The sequence below is a fragment of the Rhea americana genome, unplaced genomic scaffold, assembly GCF_003343005.1.
Source record: "Rhea americana isolate MKP2758 unplaced genomic scaffold, rheAme1 scaffold_40, whole genome shotgun sequence".
NCBI classification, from domain to species: Eukaryota; Metazoa; Chordata; class Aves; order Rheiformes; family Rheidae; genus Rhea; species Rhea americana.
Window position 1 is genome coordinate 5,048,447 of NW_028186535.1, and position 23,373 is coordinate 5,071,819.

Sequence of the window (23,373 nt, forward strand, 5' to 3'; positions counted from 1 at the left end):
TGGCATGTTACGGTTGGGGAATCCAATTTCCCCCTTGTTTGGGTATACATTAAATCAGGTTAAGGTTGATTTTTAATAGTGTGTAACAAAATTGGAACTCAGGTATGAAATCAGATTTATAGACCTGTGTCTGTACAACATCTAAAATTTAAACGGCTTCTTTTCTCTCCTGCATGGAGAGAGCCCTGAGCAAGCTGGATGGAGTGCTAACTTTTTTTTTTTTTTTTTTTCCTGTCATTACACCTGCTACTTGTGGTTTGTAGAAGGTTGTCTGTTTGAAGTTATTTTGAAATGTTGAACCCTTTACGTTATTAGTTACGTTTTTATGTCTCCAAGTCTATACAATACACAAGTCGTCTAGATTTATTTTCTAAAGTTACTGATCTCTTCGTTGCTCATCAGTGAGCTAGAGAAGCAGTCATTATGGAATTACTTGAAAGATCGTAACTGGAAGCATATTGCAAGTCAGATTTCTGTGGGGTTATTGTTGGCAATATGCAAGGATGCATGGCACATAGGAGATGGAAACTGCACTTTGTTTTGCTGATTAACTAGATCAGTACGCGTGTGGAGGTATTACATGAATGCCCAACAGAAGAGAGGATAAAAGGAATTAGATTTGCTTTTCTGTTCATAACATCAACTGTTTTTTGAAACTGAGATAGCAGAAAGATTGAGGAAATAAAGCACAGCTTTCCTGTTATGTTTACAGGAATTAAACTAATATTGAGAAACTAACTGGAAAGGGGAATAGAAATTAAGTGCTCGGAAAGGGATTTTTTTAAAGATGTGTAAGATGATTGGATGGCTCTGTGGATGGTTTCTGTTTCTAAATCAGAAACAAGTAAATAATAATGTAGTTACAGGACCTTTTGTGTGTAGGTGACTGGTTTGAATTCGAATTATGATGACAGAGGATGTAAGTTATTACTCTCTATAGGCAGTTTTGGTCTTATTCCAGTTCTTAGCAAATATATCCAGGTGGTAAAACTACTACCTTAACTGACATTTCCCATTAGCTACCTCAGCTCAGAACCTGGCAATTGAATTTCTTAGCTGAACTGCTCTCTTACCTCTGGCACTGGTCTCTACTAGAGCCAGGGGTAAGACATGTTAACAGGGTGTTTTGTGGAAGTCGCAGTTAGACTTTCTCTTGTGAAAGCCTGTTTTGTCTCTGATACTGCACATATCTTAACTAAAATATACTGCTTACAAAAATTATTTAGCAAATACATGACTGCATAAGCATAAAAGTAAATTTGAGGGCCTCTTTTTTTAAAAAAACTAACCAGACTCCAGCATCGTTGTCCCTTTGAAAGTGAATTAGATGCATTTGAAAAACCCTTTCTAAGTCCTGGAACAGAAGACTTATGTGACTGGCTCAGCCTAATCAGCTGTGGATATTTCTGTTATAGTTTTGCTTTGTCTTTGAAGAATCAAACTGAAAAGTTACATGTGGCAGGATATTGCAGCAAAGAGCTCTCTGCTCCTTATCTGGTCTAGGTGACAGTGATATCACTGATGTTCTCAAAATTAAGAGAACAACAAAACTGAAAAAGATAGACATATCTCTTTTTGAATATTCAACTGTATATATTATTTTGAAATACATTTGTGGAAAGCACTTTTAACTGCTCTTTACATCTATTATAGAACAGATCACTTAAATTGACAATGAATTTTTGGAATTGAAATCACTGGTTGACAAAATAGAAAATAATTTTATATATTAAACCAATTTTGATTCTCTGAGCAGTTGGAAGTTCAAAAATGTATTCCATGTTGATATAACAGAGAGATGTTAACTTGCATTGTTAATTTATGTATTTTCAACACTAATAAATGCTACATGTTTTTGAGAAAGCCTCTTACTCTCTCTTCTCCAGTTGTGTGTACTTCTGCCTTAGTGTGTACTGCTGCTACCTAGGCATGTAACTTACTGTGGTTGAAAGAAATGTAAGTCAATTAAACTTCAATTATATTTTTTATAGTATCTGTTTTAAAATATTGCCTGGAATAATCATATTTTAGAACTATTTAGTTGAGGTAATATGTATTCCAAACCTTCCCATCTATCATTTTTCTTTCTGTTCCCAAAATTAGAGGAACTCCCAGAAATGTCACTGGAAGAACTCATGTTATGACCTATCTTAATTAATTTCAGTGACACTTTTATGTCAATAATTTCATTTATCAGTTTTCTTTAATAAGTGAACACTGTAAGAAATGTAAAAATGTAGCTGTGATAGAAGTATGCTGCGTATATTTAAAAATAGCCTGAGGAAGTTGTGAGTAAAGTTATTTTTACTCATTGCAGACCGTCTTGCGTAAGGGACTTCTTGTCATGTGGTAAAGAGAAGGAATTGTTGAATGGCTTTTCTTGCCTGGATAAGAGAATCATTTACCAGTTAATCTCTTTCTCTCTACCTCTATCTCCTCCCTCCCTCTCCCCTCCCCCCCCCTTTTTTTTTCTTTCATTACTAACAAAACATTTACCGAAAAGTACCAGGTTTAAAAACTTGTGATTGTTCCAGCAGTTCTTCAGGACTCCCATTAGAATAAGAATTTATTTTAATCAAAGTATGCACACAAAACATCAGTCTGTTTCCCCAACGAATCTACAGCCTCTGATGTTTCCTGGTATGTGTGTTCTTTTTATTATTATTATTTATTTTTTTAATATAATCAAAAAAAAAAAAAACACATACCAGGAAACTGTGGTATCCTTACTCAATATACTGCATTTCCGCAAAGTCAGTTGAACTAGTTGCGAGTGTATGAGATGCAATGAGACAAATCAGGGTTGAAGAGTGAGGAAACTGAAATGGATAATACATAGTCTTTTGCAATAGAAATAATTATTATAATAGCAATTCCTCATCTACCACTCAATGGAGACTTATTGGTTGAGTGGGGTTAATACTGGCATACCTAGAGGTGAGCTCTGGGAAAACTTTAGGAGAAAAGGGGTGCTGTTGTGTGGGATGCGCTTAAGAAAAGTTTGTACTTTGTCAAATCACACTTTGTAGTTTGTGACTGACCTGAGAAGGACCTTTTTCATCTGGGTTTGAGGCTGCATTTCACATTGCCTTTTCTTTTGTTCTGGCAACAGTAGATAGGTCTATAACCTAATCTGCATGATTCATAATTTGATTTGATCCTGTACTTCTCACTGAAAGATCATGAGAGCTCTGTCTGAATAAAGAGGGAAAGGCTTTAGGATTTCTGTTTTTTAAATTATTTAAGAAAGCAGATACAGGATGTGCAGCTTCCAAGATGGCAGGTGTATCACTGCCAAATCCTTTCACTTTTTTTTTTGATTTTAGTCAATATTTGTGTATTTAATCAAGTGTCATATTTCTAAAGTATGTGCTTATCCTCTCCTCTAGGCACTCCTTGACATATTTTATAAAACCATATTTATACCAACAGACTTCTCTAGGGATTCCCCCATTCCTTGTAATTAACATACAATTATGGCCCAGTAGCTGAAGACATAGCTAAAATCTTGTGATCCCCCAACAGAGTTCTTCCATAGAGGGAAATAAACAGGCCTTGCAACCTCTCCTGAAGGTCAGCAGCACAGAACTCTCTCAGTACATTACCAGCAGTTTTTGTGGGCAGAGATGTCGAGCATGAGCAATCTGTATACCAAATCAGAGTGAGGAAGTCTTGTCTTTTAAAGAAATAAGGATGCATAGTCAAACATAGTGGTTTTTTTTTTTTTTTTTTTTTTTTGTTTTAAAAATGCACCTTTTGTTTTACAGAAACTCAATTTGGTTTTGCTTTTCCTGTTGAAATTTTAGGACCTTCTTTTTTTCTGATGGAAACTGTGGTGCATCTGGAGAATCAGATATTTTAGAAAATGCAGCATACCATGTTCTAGTTACAGGAAGGGGAAATTTTAAATTGGATTACAGCTTCAAGTTGTATCAGCTGTGCCAATCTTCAAGCATGGTAAAGCAAGTGAACTGAATCCTTGTTTCATATTTTGGGTTAAGGGAAGAGAGTTTGAACATGGTTTGGGAGAGCCTCTAAATTGTATAGTAGCCGCCTATAGCAACCAGCACTGATTTGAGGCAATTCATTTTTCAAACAGATGATAATATAAAATTTGTGGATTCTGTTATTTTGGGAAAGTTGAGGGTTTTAACTGTCAATTTGAGAATTTGTATTTTCTGATCTAAAATCTTAGAGCTCATGAAGTAGAGCACTATTTAAAATTGAAGGTTCCATAATCAAGACCAGTGCTGAAATGGAGATAACTAAATGACCTGAAGCAGGACTTATTCTGGCACTGGCTTTGGAAACTCTTTGCTTTCAGAACAAAAACTTGAATGAAAGGCATTTATCTTTTTCTCCAGTTGCAATCCATAGTTGAAAACAAACTGCAATTTACTGTATTTACTAGAGTGCTGTGAGAGTGTCATAAGTACTATGAAGGTATAAACTGTTGGAACCAGTCAGCGATTAAGAAAGAGATGCTGAACATTAAAGCATTCCACATAGCTGTGTCTGTGATCCTGCAGAAGTGTCTTTCATATGCCTATTATTTATATTATGGTAATAAGTAGAAGCTCTAGTCCTAAAATAACTCATCTTATCTAGCATATTCCATTGTGTCAAATGATGTATGTACATAAAGCAAAAAGTGGACAGAGCAATCCTAGTTCACATAAGTTACGAATGAACGCTGGGTACAATTTTGGCCTTTAATGATGAAACTGAAATCTTTAGACAGTCACATTGTTTCTGTGATCAGTACTTAAGTTTAATATTACTGTTGCAATAGTAAATTAGTGTTACTTATTAAGGAGAGAGACCTGAAATACCCAGTTCCTGCTCTGTTGTACATACATGATTATTTAAGACTTTATATAGAGCTTCACACAGTAGTGCCCTGTGAGCTGGCAGGAATTGGCAGCTAGCAGTTGTAATATGGCCAATTACAAGTGTGCAGTATGATATTTAATCTGATGCACATCCCTCCATTTCTGATTTTACTACCTAGGCTTTAAATCCCTATAGGAGTAAGCCACCTTCAGTGTAAAAGAAAAGATTTTGAGCCTGGCAGCTTTAAAAAACAGTTCTCCTTGCATTTTGATACAATCAATATTAAGAAATCTAATGCTGAAGTTCTCTTTTGTTATGCTATTTCATTTTTATTTAATTTCTCAATTTTAGCAATGGAAGGAGAAATGGTTCAGTTTTTGTTTTTCCATTTGTGTTCATTTTTCATTCTCCCAGTTCTATAGTTAATTATGCTTTTAGTTCTAGGAAACATCTGCCTGCTTAACTTTAAAATTTGACTCGTTATGATGTTGAGTTGCTGGAGGTTTTTCAGATTTCAGAACACAGGTATTTCATGTACTAGGATGATAATTGTGGATATTATAAGCAATGTTGCTTTTCAGAATAAAGCTATGTTCAATGTTACTGTTTCAGATAGAAACAATCTTTTTGCAAAATGCTACTTTAAGCTTAGGCTTGACTATTCAGGTTTTAAAATCCTTTAAAACATTTCAAATTAGTGATGAATTCTTGTTGGTTCTCAACAAGAAAAAAATACTTAAAATGAAGGTCAATTGTAAAAAGCTATTGAACTGAGTAATGTTTACTTACTTTTTTAAACAAACTTACAGATCACTCTTGCTAAACAATGAAAAAGCAGCCTTTGATTTTTCAGATTAATAGGTACTAGTGAACTCCAGTGATGTACGGCATATGCAAACAGAACTAGACTTGCTCTGTTTTGAAAGCAGTGCTTGCTTTAAGAGCCCAATTCCACAAATTTAATATGCGTGTTATGAGATGAAATCACTCCCACAGTCGTGTTGCAAGCTTGCATTTTTAATGAGATGTTTCTTTACAAAATTATGTACTAAGTGTGGCACTTTTGTAAAGTACGCAAATGAGCAAGAGGGATTAATCTAGAACTGTAAACACAAGTGTGAAACAATCCTCACATGTTTTATTCTTCTCCTAATACGCAAGCTTTTCATAGTGTGAAGTGTGTATGGATTGAAGAGTCGTTGGTATTGTGTACCAACGTGAAAAACACATAAACATGAGGCCTTTAAAACTCTGAAATTGTTCTTAAAAAGTTTTTTAAAACTAAGTTGAAGTACTTGAAGTACTGAAGCCTTGGAATGAAACCACAGATTTCTAGATACACAAATACCTAGACAGAAAACTAACGTAATTGAGAAACAGGGTATATGTATCACCACAGGATCACCTGGCATAAGTATATCAAAAGCCCAATTCTGTACAGAGGACTTCTAGTTTACATCATGCACCTTCATGATTGCAGTTTGCCTATTGCATTAATCTCAGATCTGCAATACTGAGTTTATCTGCTTCATCTTACACTGCGTTTGACTGAGTGTATCGTTCTTCAGCACCTGGAGGTGGTAATGTTTGGTATTCATTTTGCACAGTTAAGAGGACTGAATAAGCTATAAGGGGTCAGGAAAGCAAAATAGTTATTCAGTAGTAACTCCTAATTTTGCTTAACAAAGTCTGTTAGTACTCCACAGAAGAATTTTTCAAGTGCTGACCTTGTTCAAGACTTTTTAACTCCATTAAGTAGATTCTGTATGGGCACAAGCAAAGGTAATTGCTTTCCGTCTTAAAAGGTATTTTTTAGTAGTGTTCTGTAGATGAATGTGCAAGTAATATTATCTTTTGAAATAGTCTTGGGAACTGTATTAATCACACAGAATCCTGTAAATTACAGTAACATGACCCATAATCTTCACTAGCTTTCCCCTTTTGCCCAAGATAAGGGAATAAAATATTTCACCATCCTTTTTGCTGAGAGTTAAAAATGGTTTAAATCTGTCAGTACTCTTAGACTGAACTAGATGTGACCCATAGTATCTGAAGCTACAACTTTTACTTAATTTAAAATGCTTAACTTAAGGTGATTAAAAAATGCTTAAAATTTGAGTTCTTACTTCCCTTGTGTTTTTATTCTCAGACAATCTTAACAAAGGACTGTTTTTGGAGAGCAGAGTACAGTCTTTTGTTTCTGGATAAAATTGATGGCTGCAAATGAAAGAATAAAGAAGGCTCTCTATTCATGTCTCCAAGCCTTTGTTTCAGTGGGCATTGTTTCAGTTTATAAGAATTGTTTAGTACATATAGATGGTTGTAAAGCCTGAAAGATTCCCAGGCACACCAGTGCACACTTGTTAAAATCCCGTTATCTCCTGAGCTGCCCACCCAGGCCTTTTTTTGTTTCTAGGATATTATGAAAGGCTATTTTTTTCCTCTATCACATTTGCTTTGAGGTCACCTTTTATACAGCTATTTTTCTTTCAAATTATGCAAGCTTTGTTAAAAAAAAAAAAACAACAGAAAAAGTGATTTGAGTACTAAGGATGGGGAAACAGATAATTGGAATCATAATTATCTTTGATTTACCACATTTTTATCTTAAACTCAACATATAAATTAAATGTTGAGACTTGGCTACAGATCCGAATTCTAGCTTTGTGCGCAGCAAAGTCTTTCGATAATTTAAACTGTTGCCCTCTTCTGTTATGTGTTTGCTTTCTCTTTGAGATTCCAATCTAAAAATTTTAAAATATATAAGTAGTTTTACGCTGGTGAGCTTTGTAGTACTTAAGTCACAATGAAACCTACTCTACAATTTAAGTTATTTTGACACTTGATAATTAGAAGTTCTCTTAGTAGGTTCTTACCCAGATAGTATGGTAAGCTGGAGGTAGACAGTAAACTTACTAAAAATAAATCTAAAGTATGCTGATAAGTATTTATTTATTTTCTCTCTCTTGAACGACTGATTTAGGATCAAATTGGTTGAAATGCAGCTAAATGTGTTAAGTTCCTCCTCACATAGGTGATAAAATTATCCTAATAGGAGTTGGCATGCTGAGCTTGCCAGCTTATTTCAGTGGAGTGAGTACACTTTTGTCTCTGGCCTCTGTTGAGTGAGGAAATCCTTGTGATTTGAGGTACGACTGCCCCATGGCTGCTGTAATGCTCCTTTTCTGAGATTATTACCCTATATTGGAGACAGCAGAGTGAAGGCAAGTATATTTTTGTTGCTGCAATTTCACTTTTCATCTTTAGTGCCAATTCAGCTTCATCAACAGCTTCCAGTGTAAAAGCTCCTGCTTTTGGAGGGCCTCCAGCTGGCTATGGCTGCTGCATACTAGAGTGTACTGGCTTCTCAGATCTGCCACCGTGGTGGTTTGGATAAGCACCCCCCAATCTGGCTCAGCCAAAAGGGGCTTTGATTTATACGAGACATACAGTTAAAAGCTTTCAAGCTAATCTGAACCGTTTTGACTAGGCTAAGAAAGAGAGCAATTACAGGTGTTTATGTGCTTGATGAAGTTCAGTGGAGAGCTGTTGATGAACCTACAGGCAGGCTGTGGATTATGGGCTACAGTTTACCAAGCTCAGCTGAACTCCCAGCTGGAACCACACACAGGTATAATGTTGCCGTGCTGAATTTCTAGACCCAATGAACCTTGGCTTTTTAAATAAGTGGCAGAACCACAGCAGGTGATGGAGAGAGTTCTTCCACTATGCAGAGACTGCACAGACAAGGAGCTGAGGGCTTCAGTGTCCAATATCGTGAGCAAGCGCTCTACTCATTAAGCATGCTCTGGAAAGTGGTAAATGAGTATAACATCATCATGTCCTCCTCCTCCATCCTGTTTTTGGTTGTTGTTTTAGAGTTTGTTCTGGTAAGTATGTGCAGACATACTTTGAGTAGGACTACTTGATGGTCACCCATCTGGGAAAATAATCAGGAAAATCTAATTTAAGAATCTTGATCAGATCTAGCAGCAGAGTTGCTCAGTCTGTCAAAGACTACTACATCTGGGCATACGCATGGAGAGGCCTTTACTTAGTGGGTAGGTGCTTGTGAGATAATGCAAGGGCTTTTATGATTTCTGTTTATATTATCTCAGCTGAGGGTGGTGGTCTCTGCCTTGCACAGTGTGAAAGGGGTTTTTCTGTGTATAGTCATTTAGCCACATGTAAGCTAGGCTGTTGTTTCATGCAGCACTAAAATGAGACAAAAGCAATCCACTGAAAAGAAATCGTAGTTCTTTGCCAAAAAGAGGTACGAGGTGATTTTTATTAACTGGGCAACAAATTTTCTTGGAAATCAGCTTAGATATCAGAATGTTTTTGAACATGGAACACTGCAGAACAAAAAAAATCCAGACACTGTATTTTTTAAATGAAAAGGCATCTATGAAATTCTGAAAAATATATGTGATTTGAGAAAAGTTTTTCTTAACAAGTAAGAGAGTAAACAGTTTTAGTGGTTAGTCCGCTGCCTTGTTGTGCAAATTCAATAATGATCTTCTGTTGTTTTAGTGCCCTTTTGAGATGGAAGGGGTTGCATTGAAAACATTTTACTTTATGTGGTATCTTGAATGCTAATGCAAGCGTAAGTTCTATTTCTTAAAATGCTACATTTGCAATAACTTATCTTAATTGACTTGTACTGGTGCAACCTCATATAGAAGTACCCAAACTAAAAGATTTTAAATCAGCGGTTAAAGTTTTCCCTCTCAAATATATCTAGCTTTGAAAAAGTTGCTGATTGGATTTGTGCAACATTTATTTCCAGAGGAAGGAATGTTTTTGTTCCCCGTATGATTCCACTTCAATCTCAATGACTGTTTTAGTTGAAATGCTCAGTTGTTAGAAGAATCAAGATTGTGTATTATTTAGATCTTACCAGACAAGTGGGATTTGTTTCTTCCATTCCAGTTATCAAAAAGATTAACCCTTTGCCCTCGGGTTCTAATTGGAGTCATTTAGAAACAAAGAAGCTGTTTGTAGAAGATACACTCCATTTTGCTGCTATGCCATCTGGAATGTTTCTCTGGTGAATCAAGGTTGCAAATATTACATAGAATTTATCTTACATTTCAGGCACCAATAAAAGCAACTTGTGAAGACATGTCATGCAAGACTGGATTTCCTGAAGATGTTCACAGTGCCATTGTATCGAGAAGTGTACATGGAGGACAACCTCTTCTCAATGGTATTGTTATAAAAGATGTTCTGATTTTCATTTCTTCTGTCCTTAATCATAAATCACGCTGGAGTGTTTTGATTCCGGACTTAAATATGGCATACTCCTTCAGGGGAAAAAGAAGTCCGCTGTTCTATGGTCATTTTTTGATCGCTGTCATAGGACTTGGGGAAAAATCTGTTGCCATTAATGAAAACACACTCACCTCTATTGACAGGAATTTGAAAATATGGTCTTGCAGGCCTTCCCACAGTAGTCCACTAATTCTGATTTTCAACAGTGTTCACACTGATGTGTATGTTTTATTACTTTCTTGGCAATGCATATGTCATCAGTCTCCAATTAGAGCCTGTGTATGAATGATAAGAAGGTAGAGAAGGTTCCCCTTCCACTTTACATTTCCCATGGAGTTACTGCGGTTATATCGAGTTCCTTTGACTCTCTAAGGGAACTGGAAGTGACATAGGAAGATAAGGGTCATAGTTCTGTCTCTGCATATACATAATTTGCTGCCCACAAGGCTGCTTGGGGGCAAGCTTTTGGCCTCATATGGATAGTTTAATATATATGTTTCCTATATGTTTGCCTTGGTGTGTAGGGGGGAAGGCCCAAACTTGTACACACTCACAGGCAGTGGTACTAAGTGTAAACTGTACTGTAGACAACAACATACGTTGCTTTTTTTTCTGGCAACCTAACAGACATCTGTGAAAAGCGAGCAAGGAGCAGTGTGAGAGCTGCTGCCTGCGAGCCCTCGGTCAGAGACCACTGCACTGAGGACTGTAAGGAGTCTTGCCAAGAGAGTCAGAGTAATTCCAGTGCTATCTCTTGGACGGTGTGCCTCTGTTTCACCATGACACGTATCTATGTCTGGATGGCATAGTGCCCAGAATGAGGCTAACAAAGTCCCGAGCTAGCAGCAAGCTCTGCAAGTGCAAGCCCTTGCATCCATTTAAAGTGCAGTGAAGTCAGTAGCTCTCTCCAAGGCCCAAGGGTCAACCAGGGTGGGAATCTGGTTCGCTGCTCTGTGTCCTTCTCCCCACCCCCTTTCAGGGTAGAGGTAATACTTGTAGAACACAGAGAGGCACGTATTCTGAATCTTTCTTAGATTTCCTAAGCAGTTGTTTGGTATAAAAGCTTGAAAAATGTATGTTAATTTGGCTGGTTTTAAGCTCCTAACATCAGTAGATTTTTTTCTTCCCCCCATCTAATTCAGAAATTGTGGAACTGACTAAGAACATTAGTTTTAGACAGTTTCAAATGCATCTTAAAAAAGGACTAATTTAATTTAATTCGTTGCTTGTCTCACATATAAATACAGTTACACAGATCAAGACATTTAAATGAGAAAAACATTTTAATGAGTCTGCAAAACAAATGAAATAAAAGCTGTAGTCTTGATTTTACATGCTGTAAGTAGCAGTATTTCTCCTTAATTGTATTTTACAGACCTGTTTTATGCTTTTTAGAAGTCTAATGGAAACTTGAATGTAAGATGAATTGATTAGCTTTAGTGTATTTAAATTTTAGTTACTAAAGCTTTTCCTGTTTAATTTCAAGGAAGTACATTCTGCCCACCACAGACCTTGGTTTGTTACATGAATTTATAAGCTATTCTTTATTAAAATAAATGTTTTGCCAATTGAGAAAATAATGAAGAAAGAATTTTCTTTGCTTTCCCACAAAATGGGAGTTAATACATGATTCAACTGTAGACTTCTGAAGTAGTCATCAGCACCGAGAGCTCCCTTGGTAGGTGATGTACAAACCCAGAGAACAGGACAGGAACAACAACAAAGATCTCAAAATCTGAGGCAAGTGGTTTCCAAAACTGCTCTCTTGAAAGCACAGACCATTTGAATATTTCCTACTGGCAAAGTGTATTGCTGTTGGTTAATCATGAAAAAGAGACTACACAGATTTTGAGGCCCGTCCTGTCGCATGAAAGTTCTCTTCGTGGCATGGAGGCCACATCTGCAGCTTCTCTCATTTTTCATCGACTAGGAGCTACACTGAACTGTCCACTAATTCTGCATTGGCGTTGCTCACACAGATCTGATGATAATGACTAGCCAGCCTTAACTATTTCTGAACTAATGACATACAGCAGAGGGAAGACTGACTTCCGTATTCATTAGTCATCATAGTCACACAGTCCCTTCTGTTGCTTTTTAAAACTTTGAAGTAATGAAGCAATACTGTTGATTTGCCCTTGAATGGTATAAAAATGCATTGCATTTTACGGAAGTAAGAATTGGAAAAACTGTTCAAAGCGTAGAGTATGTATTACGTCATATGGGATAATATGAACTAGCTGAAAAATGACTGGGTGGGGGTAGGGGTTGTTTTCTATCACCATTTCTTCAGTTGAATTACTTCGATGGTTAATTACCTTGAAAATTCTGATACGGTTAAAAGCATGTAATTTGCTGGTTACACATAAACATACAGTCCATCATTGCATAGCTTTGACTTAAATTTAATTATACTGTCATTTTGAAATACTATTGTTGTCAAAAGCCTATTTTCTGGTTATTAAACTAGATTCAGATGACGCTACAAGTTAAGTATACTTCTGTGACATTTGCTTCTTAAGGAATACTATGGGCCTGATTCTGATCTCACTTGCCTTGTCTCTCTAACTTCACATTTATGCTAGAAGACAAGCAAAGTGAGGCTTAGGCTGCAGGGTTTTTATATGATTTAAAGTGAAAGCTTTAACATTCTTTGGTTTTGTGCATTGATACCACAAGCACAGAGGCTTTATCTCAGCCAGATGCACAATAATCTGCAACTGACTTGATGTTTTGTTTATATATTATTCTTTAAAATAAGGACCAAAAAATGATGAGATGTTTAATAGTAGTCATGTTCATTTGCTTTTATCTTGCACACTGGTAAACAAGCATCTTTCTAAAGCCTTTAAATCACTAAAACTTAGGTAAAACTAGACTTATCATAGGTTTTGTTGATCTGGGCCTTTCAGTTATTGCATTATTATAGGAGATCATTTTTTAAAGTATTACTGTAAGAAATAATTGCCTTAGAGGATGGGACAGGGTTACATTCATAAGCTTCATGATACTATATTTTCTGGAGAGATTGCTTTTCTGTTGCTATGTCTCTTCAGGCATTGTTTGTTTTCAGTGGAGGGTCAGTCTTGTTCATGTTACAGTGTTTAAAAAAAAGTGTGTGATAATGGTTTTGTACATTCATTCATATGGCTGGTGTGTTAGCCTCTACTGGTTTCTCTCGTGAGGGCATGAGAGGCCACTATCTGGGCTCAGTTGGCGTCCATGTCATTTGTCACTATATGCGGAACAGTCAGTGAACCAGAATACTAAAAACTGGAAAAGAAAAACATTTACTAATGCAAAATGAGGGAAAGAAGGGAAGAGAAGAAAAGAAGATAGCTGTCTTTGGTTTCAGGATGGGGAATTGAGGGGATAGGAGTCTTTTGTAGGAAAAAAAAGATGTGTGTTGGGAAGGCTCAACAGAAGAAGTTGGAAACTACTCCTACAATGGGTTGTGGCTGAACTGTGTAGGAGATGGTCTAAACTAGAGGAAATACCTTATTGCTGCCTTTTCGCATACTGTCTCTGATGCCGGGTGCTCCCATGTTCCACCGTTGCAGCTTTCACTGATTGTAGCCTTGGAGACCCATTGAAAGTGATGTCTTACACTTTATCTTGCACATCTTTTTGTAGTATAGCACTAGTAAAATGTCCCACCTCTTAACTTTACTGTTTGTAGTTGAAATTCATGGTAAGTCTGGCTTCAAGATGTAATATAGTCGGGTCACTAAGCACATGTAAATAATATACAATAGGTCTAATTCTGAATGTATTTAAAGTGTTTTTCATGTTGTTCAACTTGGTAAGCAGTCACTTCAGTAAAATTAGAGTATTTCTACCAAGGCATTAAGTGAGTTAACAGCCAGCACATTCATTTCTGTAAAGAAAAAAATTGTACAAATCTCTGAAACAAAAGAAGTTTCATGTATCTCTTAAAGGTGTACATGTCCTTGACAAAGCTCTGCTGTTGTTTGGGCCTCCAATCAACTATATCCTCAATTAAATAAATAAATAAATAAAGTACTCTCTCCTGAGTATTTTGAGATTTAAATATTCAAACTTTTTTATATATCTACTATGCAAAAAATTACTCACTAGCCATCTCTGTAGTAGTAGATCTCTAGAACTCCTTACTGTGCATTTAAATTCAGGTTAACCTGTCTCTTTTTTAAAAGTGTAATATGCACAGAAGAGGTGGGCCAGTTAAGGGGAGAGTGTCGTGTAAGATATTTAACGGCCTTGATTGTGCTGGTTTATTACAGTTTTCTAGTTTATTCAGGAAAAATACCTGTGGCTATTTGATACATATGTCTATCCTGTTTATCTAATCTTTGCTCTGCAAATATTAACAGGTATAAATACCAAATTTCTATTAAAATCATTCACCTAGATAAGATTACTTGAATGACTGTTCTCAGAATCGTATCTTAAACTTTCATGTTCTTAATCTGATTATTTGTTTGGTGTTTGCGTATTTTTGAAAGATTTTGTCTGCCGTGTTACTGTTTTGAAAGATTTTGTCTGCCGTGTTACTGGTAATGTGGTAAGCAGAGTATTTCCCCAATTTCAATCACTTTGTTTTGTTTTTGTTCACTGTCAGTCAGTGTTTCAGTTTTTCCTCTGCATTTGGTGTCTCCCTGTATCTTCTCATCTGTGGTATTATCTGTGGGTAGGCCTGCATAGATATATGTGAACAGAGTTCTGCAATGTTTGATTTGGAGGCCACCTAGTGTGAGGTAATAAGCTCTGCTGATGTTTTATGGTCATGTAGTTTGGTAATGGGACCAACCTGGGCACAGAGAGAGAAAGACAGCAGGCTTTTGGCTCTGTGCTCCTCTCCTGTTGCTTACAACAGTTTGGGAGAAAGAGTTCCTGACGCCATCCGCATGTTTCTTTGCTAAGGTATAGAGTGCTTTGTAGGTGTAGAGTCCTTTTTCAGTGTGTTGCAAAATGTTGGGTACGTGTGGAAGGGTTCCCAAGAGCTGCTTGTGATGAGGGAAGAGTGGAAGAGTTTGGGGACGAAGGGCCTGTCCTCTAGCGTGCTCCAGAGTTGCATGATGCTGAGAACTGCTGTTCGCTCATCTTAATTACTTGACTTTGTGTGAGATAAATTGCTCCCTGTAGGGGCCTGTTTGTTCTTCCTTGACTGTGAGGCAGTCTAGAAGCTTGTCTTAAACTAGATGCTTAACTTTTAGGTGGTCAGAGCTAGGGAAGATCAGTCACAAGGTTAATGTCTAAAATTGCCTGACATTTAAAGGACACTACTGTTCCTTCAGGAAGTAGTGGAGATTACATGGGTACTACCTGTCCCAGATGAAGCCACTAGACTGCTTTTGCTGCTTGTGTTATCTTCTGTGCATTATCATTCAATCCATAAAAATGTTCATTATCAACTAAGAATGAAATTCCATCTATAAAATCATCGTGCTTAAAACTTGAGACAGCACTGCTTCTTTTAAGGCATGTTTCATTCCCTGCTATACCTAATTTCTGTATGAATGCACTGGCTTCTTTGATTTTCATGTGTGCATTAACAGTAGAACTGGAGGAAGTGTTACAAGCAGAAACATATTTTTTAAGGGGGGAATGAATACTTCTCCACAAAAATTTGTTCTTTCAATATTTCAATGGAGAAAAAAAAAAAAAAAGCAAAATGGTAACCGCTTTGTTTGAAGTCTCATTGCCTTAAGAAAAAAGACAACTTGACGAGTTTCTTCCAGGCAGACAGCCAGAGGATCTCAGATGGATGGGGTCTCTTTATGAGCTGCTGGCAAGCTGAAAAAAATTGTTTCAATTCTTCTCAATTGTTTTTTTTTCTCTTCCTGAAAGTCTCTTCCTGCAAACTCTTCCCTCCTGCCTTCTAAAAACACCCTTCAAGTTTGACTTCTAAGCCTCAGTGGAACTGAGGACTTTTTTTTCAGAAGCTTATCTTGGGAATATATTTATATTCTCACTGGTCCTGCTTAACATTTAACCATGTTTGTTACTGGCTTCTTCCATGTGAAGCTGAGTACTTCTTAATTGTGGTGTTTGGTGTTGCTACACTTGATGATTTATTTTGTAACAGTTGTATTCCAGTTCTCTCTGACACCTTTTTAATTCTTTTCCTGACAGTCTTTTCCACTGCTCTACTGTTTGTCCTTTTTCCCAAGCCACAGTATCCGAAATTCTCCTGTGTCAGTATTGAGCTTCCTATCTTGAATTGGTAGAGCTATTTCTGTTTGCTTTAACTACACTCGTACAGTTCCTGTTTTGTAATTTCTGTTGTCTATTCATGTATGAAGCTCTTATTCTCAGATTTAATTCTTGAAAAGTAAGAGTTTTCTTTTACTAAAGGAGGAGATTGCTTAAGTTCTTTTTTTTTCCTCCATTTTCCTCACCTTTAGTTAAAAATGGAATGTATCCTGAGTATACTTAAAACATATGTTTACCTTATTAAACAGCGAGGTAAAAGATTTAAATTGTCACTCCCTTTTTTCCTCAACTTCTATTTCTGTAAACTTCTGCATCTAATTTACGTAGGATACCAAACTTATTCTTTTATATTAAGCTATTCTTTATTGTTGGTATAACAACAATAACAAACTTGCATATAAAACATAGATAGTGAGAAAAATATCAGAGTGAATAATGTTGGTAATGAAGTTCAGTCATGTTTCAGCTCTGTAAATGTATCTTGTTACAGAGATGAAATTTTGTTGTCCCTCAGTAAACCCTGAAGCTGTTATGGAATGCAGTATTTGAATTGGTTTGTATATTCAATGTCAAAGAATTTGTTGTTTGAATTTGGGTAATTAGCCGTTTTGGAAGAAACCTATAAAATAGTGCTTGTGTGTGTGTAATATCTGAATTAGAGGTGGAAATGTATTTTGTGGTTAAAAAATTCTAGATGCACTATTGCGTCCACCTTTTCTACAGAAGAAACTTGACCCACCCTTATTACCTGAAAAAGAAATCCCACTGTTTCCAGTGTACCATCTTATAAATACATTCTTAATACAGAGAAGAATCCATTTATGTTGAAATTGAATCCTGAATGGTTAGTGTGTTCTGGGATGTGTAGATTACTATCTTAGATAATTAGTCCATCTCTGATATTCACTTATGTTTATGGTTCACCTACATGGGAATAAGGACTAATTTTTTTCATGTGCATTCCTTTTCCCTTATTCAGCTGATTGCTTACGAGGATCTCACATGGAGTATCCTTTCAGCATGCAGAAATATGAAGTAGAAGAGCTTGTCATCTGTCACTCGTGAACTCTGAGCGTAATTTAAGATGGGATGGCAAAGGTGTTTGTTTCTTCCTCTGAAGTTGTGTCTATTTTTATACTGTTTCTGATGCCATTTAGTACACCTAGGTCTGTTTTAATGCTATCTGGCCTTAATTTCCAAGGGTCGTTATTTCTCTTGGAATCAATGTAGTTGGAGTAAGGCTGACTTGTATTCTAGGAGAGGCTGAGATGAATGGTCATTTTAAAGCTGTGCAAAATCCTTCCAGAACAGACACAATCTTTAAAATGTCTTTAAATATGGAATATTTATTCATACAATAGAAGAAAAATCCCTCCTTATCACCTTACAGCAATTTTCAACATACACTTGCCCACACGTGCACACATGGTATTTTGGAATGCATCGAACAAAAAGCCAAGTGAGGCAGTCATGTTCACATAGTGTAAGACACATGGTATATATAATTACACATTCAGTTTCTCTGTAAAGGCTAGAATATGTCTTTTGTTGACTTGTCATCTTTCTGACAGTCCAGAAGACACAATGACAAGAGCATCCTGTTGAACTGATATTGCAGGGAAATGCCCTGTATTACCATAATAAATAAAGATAAATTTCAGCAGTATTTAAACACTTGATTACTACATTAAATTAAATTTACTATGGTGAAGAGTTTAATATCAATCAACAAATCTAGATACAGTTTGAACAGTTCTGATTTTGTTTGACTGCAGTGAGCCAGCTTGAAGTTGTGGTGGTCTGACACTCAACATGAGGGTATTTGAAATTTTGGAAGTGAACAGTTCCAAAATTCTTCATTTGTAAATAAACAAAGTCCTTGGTATCAGTTTCAGATGAGTTGAATTTGGACAGTAGGAAGGGCAGAAGGAGAGTGCAAGGGAAGAATATCAGACTGGAGGAAGAGAAATGACTACTTTCCATCTTCTACTTGCTCTATAGAAGGAGGAACTAGTCTTTGGTACTCATTAATGCCTTCTGATTTAATGCAACCCAGCTGGTTTCCAGTCCTGTCCATATAGCTCCATCTGGATGAGTGTCTTCTTCCCCCCACCCCCTACCCTGAGGCAAGGAGAATAATGATGGGGGACTGAGTGGGATGAAACACTGAGAGGGGCCAACAGTGGGGAAAGGATGGAAGCAGAAGAATCCTTGTGTTGAAGGATGCCAGGATGGGTGAAGGAATGAATGGACAACCTGGTGAGGAATGCTTTAAACTAGGAAAGCCAGGTTAGGGAGAGACCCACAAGGATCACAGTCATAGGGGCACCTCTAGCATTTGCGTGTAGGCAAGGAAGTACCTACAAGACAACACTATGGGGAAATTTCTTGCATCATTTCTGGGAAATTGGCATGTTTGGATGCCTCTCTGATGTGCCTCTACATAAATATGCATAATGTGGGGTATAAACAGGAATAATTAGAGATCCATGTGCAGTTGCAGGGCTGTGATCTCATTGCAGTTACAGAGTCATGGTAGGATAGCTCACATGGCTGGAGTGCTGTGATGTCCTTCCTTTAGGAAGGACAGGCCGGGAAGGCAAGAAGGAGAGTTGCCTTTTGTGTGAGAGAGCAGCTGGAGTGCATGGAGCTCTTCCTAGGGCTGTCTGAGAGTTTGTGGGTAAGGATGGAGGGGCAGATAAATATGAATGATAAAACTGGGGGGAGAGAGAGGGGGTTGCTATAGGCCACCAGATGAAGAAGTGGATTAGGCCTTTTACAGCTGTAAGTAGCCTCATGTTTGCAGGTCCTAGTCCTCATGGGGGACTTTAACCACTCTGCTATCTGCTGGTGGGACAACACAGCAGGGCACAAGCAATCCAAGAGGCTTCTGGAGAGCATCCATGACAACTCTGAGAATCCGTAAGTGTCTAGAAAGCTGTCTAGAAAATCACTGCTGATTCTTACTATAGATGAGCTGGTACCAGTGATGTGTTTTCATCACTTCTCACCCTGCTTACAATTGTGCAGTTTAGGAGCGTATGAAAATACTCTCCTTCAGTAAGAGTGCAGCTTTCTCTCCTTGAGTTAGATATGTACTGGTGTGTGTGTGTGTGTATGTATAAATATATATATGTGTGTGTGTATGTGTGTATATATATATATATGTATATATATATATGATATGGTTGGAAAATGAGTGAATGAGTGAGTTGGGTCATGACTTTGATCTGACGCAAAACTTTTCCTGTTTTTGTGGTGGGCTAGTTCTTCATTAGATCAAATTGCTGTGTTGTTACCTTATGGCTGATGGCCAGTTCTGACTTGAAGGAAGCAGTGATGAACCCTAAGAATGGTTTTGAAAGCTTTGTTTCCTTCAAGGAGAGATCACAAAAACAGCTGTTCCCATTACTGCTCTGTAACTAGTAGTTTTGTGCCCTGAAACTGAGGAAAGCAAAGGATTTGTAAGGCAGCTTCCTTGAAAAGGAGCTTCCCATTGCCTCTTACTGCCTGGACCTCTGGTAGGCAGCATGCTCCTAGGGTGCTAAAATGTTGCTGACCAGCACGGACATAGAATGAGATTCCTTTTCTTTGTGATGACAGTGAAATTAGAACAAGCTGTAGATTTCCTATGGAGATGTCCTTCTGTGTCTGAAAAATCATCAGCCAGTGTAAAGCTGACAAAAGTAGTAGTGACACTTCCTGCATATTTTCTTCAGTGTTTCCTGCATTTCTGTTTCCTCTTCAGATTTGCACTGCTTGGTATTGAGAGTGGGGGAGGGAAAGGAGAAGGGGACATGCTGTGGAGAAGGACTTGAAAAAAACGGTCCGTTAAGGGTAATGAGAGAAAAGGAGGTCATAGCTGAATGAAGACTCCACTGGATTCTGTTAGTGGAATGGTGAGTTTAGAGATTTTTTTTTTTTTTTCCCTGCAGTGTAACTGAGAGCTTTCTTCCTGCCTTTTTAATTTATTCCAGGATTGGGCAGCTGAGGATCAGCTCCATGTTCATCCCTTGCTGTGTGCTGCATCCAAGCTCCATTCAGACATAGTGCTGAACTGAGCCTGTAGTTCTTAGCCGGGCTGCGGATGATAGTAACCAATCCCATTAAATCTTGAGTCTGGCTGCAGATAATCTCTGAGAACCAGGGCACCTAGTTCTGACTGCAGCTGTGATCGCTCGYCCTGCTGACATGGCCCTGCCAGTGTGGAGGCTGAAGGTCCTGGCAGAGGAGCGGCAGAGCAACACTCGGTTGATTTTTCACCATTGCAGAGCTGCCTACTGCACAAGAGTTTCAAAAACTGACCTGTTTGAATTTTTACTTTTTACACTTGTGTTGTATTTCAGCAGACTTCTGAGCAGTGACAGATACTCTGATCTGTCTGCTTGCCTGTGGGAGAAAGTTCATTCTTGTTTGCGGTGCTGCCTTTTAAGAACTAGGTGTAGTTTGTTTTTAAAAGTTTATGACCTATGCCTCTCAAGTTGTAGAATTACTTAAGCCCTTCTGTGAGTTCCAGTTTAACATTCCTTTAAATAGGAAAGAATTTCTGAAAGCGTAGTATGTAACATAAAAACTATCAAAATAGCAGTGCAGTCTGTTAAAGTGTTTAAAAATTTAATTCTCTGCAGTTTAAAATGTGAAATTAATGCACCCTAATTGTTTTGAATAGAGATGAAGATGGTGTTTGAAACCAGTCTTTAAAGGAATTGGTGAGACAACGCTGCAGCCAATGGTGGAGCCCTATATTTCTGTAATGGTCTCAGCAGTGTTCTCTAATTAGCCTGCAAATTGATATGCACATGCAAGTAAGCTGGCAATCAAATACAAGCAAAACATCAATGTAAATAGACTGTTGCTTTCTGCATTTGGCATACCTGTATTAAAATTATGTGTGTGTGGAGGGGTAGCTCTTCGTTATTTTTCAGAATGGTGACTCACTGGTTCCATCAAGTTGTCCTTTTGGTCCAAGCATATAAAAAGAGGAAAAACATTTTCTAGTACCAATGAGTGAGTTTTAAACATCAGTAATAAATAATAAATGCTGGGCATGTATGAGGGTTTTTCTGTCTTTATTTCTTAGAATCTTATCAATTAGTTATGCACAGAGGATTTGATACATAGTTAAGTGGAAGTTTTTCTGTTGATTTTTTTTTTTTTCTCCTGGACTTGGATCATTTTTATTTTCATTAACAGAGTAAAAATATACTTTCTGTAACACAGTACAGCGCTGCCATTTATATACAAACTCTTAAGTCTTGTGACAGAAACCTGATGCATAAAATATTGGTGTTGGTGTTCTGAGGTTTTGTGCTGGATAGAGCACAGTTTTAAATTTAAGCTGCAATTCAATTAAGATAATTTTAAATTTATCACTGACTGTTAAATAGCTTGTAAATTTATTTTTCTATGAAGGAAAAACATAAGGCAAGCCTGGTGCTTAAGAACTGTTGTGGGGAAAGATAGATAAAGATTGCATATGTAAAATTTGTTTTTTCAAYGTTTAAAAATCTTTATTCTCCGGTATATAAATCCCTTCTGTCATTGACATGCTGATAGTTTGCTAACTGCCTTTTATAAATGTATTGTTTGTTGAACAGATAAAAGTATGACTAGATCAGTGAGTCAATTATGCATTTAATCATCTTCTCCACATACTCTTTTCATTAACTATCCATATTGTGTGTTGTTCAGTGTTGTTTTTATGCTAAAAGTTCTTCAAAACATATTTTTATAAATTCAATTCTTACTACTGTTCATTTTTTAGATCCAGTTATTTTTGTCTGCATAGAATTATCTTTCAGTACTCTGGTTAAAGTCTGAGTTTTTTGAAGAAAAGATTTTTTTGTAAATTGTTCAGTAAATCAGCTAGCACACTTCTCACATCATAGAAATAGTGATGTCAGTGAATCTTTGGTTTTCTAACTGAGTATGTGCTTCTCTGTTCAGATAACTATTTTCCTCTACACTGCTTTAGTGAATGTTTGTGCTTTTATAAAAATTGATTAGTACAGTTCTCAGGGGATGACTAATGGGGAGTTTAGGTCCCTTTTGGTCACAAGTTCAAATTCAGTCTATCATCTGTATCTGTTAGTCACCAACTGGTAGCTTCTTGGTAGGTTATGCAAAGAAAACTTTGGTTAGTTGTTTTCTTTTGAAGGAATTTACATGATGCGAAGGTACCCATTACATGAAAGTAGAACTATTGCTGAATTTAGTGGGAACTGCCACAGCTCATTTGCATGCACATAGGGAGAATTCACGTTTATGAGGGTGGAAAAAGAAGGTCAATATTGCAGTGCTGTTTTCTGCCTGGGACAGAAAAGTTACGGAGTGCAATTCTGACCTATTGGGGGGTGTGTGTGTGTGTAGATGTTGAGTTATATTAAGGTAAGAATTTGATCAGCCTGGATAGAAAAAGTACATCTAATGTTCTCTGTGTTGGAGCCCTTTGTTCCTGCCTGTAATTTATTCATCATAGTTCSTAGAACCTAGAGTACATACCATGTTGAAAATAAAATTAAAAAAAAAAAGTGTTTATGCTGTATGTCGCTATGTTTGCACTTCCAACCACGATAAATCTCATTTTTCTTCAAACTTTGTGACAATACTTGTATGTCAATCTCAAATGTTTAGTTTGCGCAGGTTATTATTTATAAAAATGAATTGTTTTCTCCTCAGGAAAAGTAATTTTCTCTTTATGGAGTGTAAAAACTACAGATTATTAGTTTCCCATTATTCTGATTTTACTGCAAAGCTTTTAGAGATGCTGAGCAATGAAAACAAAAAAAAAACCCAAGCTTCACCTTCAGACAGTAAAGTAAAAATWCAGACACTAAAGAAAAGATATTGTCAGCCTTTGAGTTCTTCATTTAAATGAGATTTAGACTACGGTGAAAGTACAGGTGGGGCATCTGGCTTTAGGACTGGGTTTTGCAACAGAGAAGTTGCATGAACCATGAACCTAGATCCATGCAGGGCTTCACAAGGCTGCCCTGGCCTGCCAGAGTAGGCCACAGTGCAGGTGCAGAGTTAAAGCCTTACTGAAGGCAATTGAAGTATGTGAACTTTTTT

General features: G+C 37.1%; 1 protein-coding gene across 1 annotated transcript in view; it reads left to right on the forward strand.

Annotated features, from left to right (window-relative positions):
* Positions 1-1,935: 1,935 nt before the first annotated feature.
* Positions 1,936-23,373, forward strand: part of CDH2 (cadherin 2) — a gene marked incomplete at its 5' end in the record, with an annotated part of 117,062 nt that continues 95,624 nt past the window's right edge. The window contains 2 exons of the mRNA XM_085314299.1: positions 1,936-1,956; positions 9,931-10,042. Of these exons, the coding sequence (XP_085170425.1) occupies positions 1,936-1,956; positions 9,931-10,042 (133 nt within the window). The remainder of the gene's footprint in view (positions 1,957-9,930; positions 10,043-23,373) is intronic.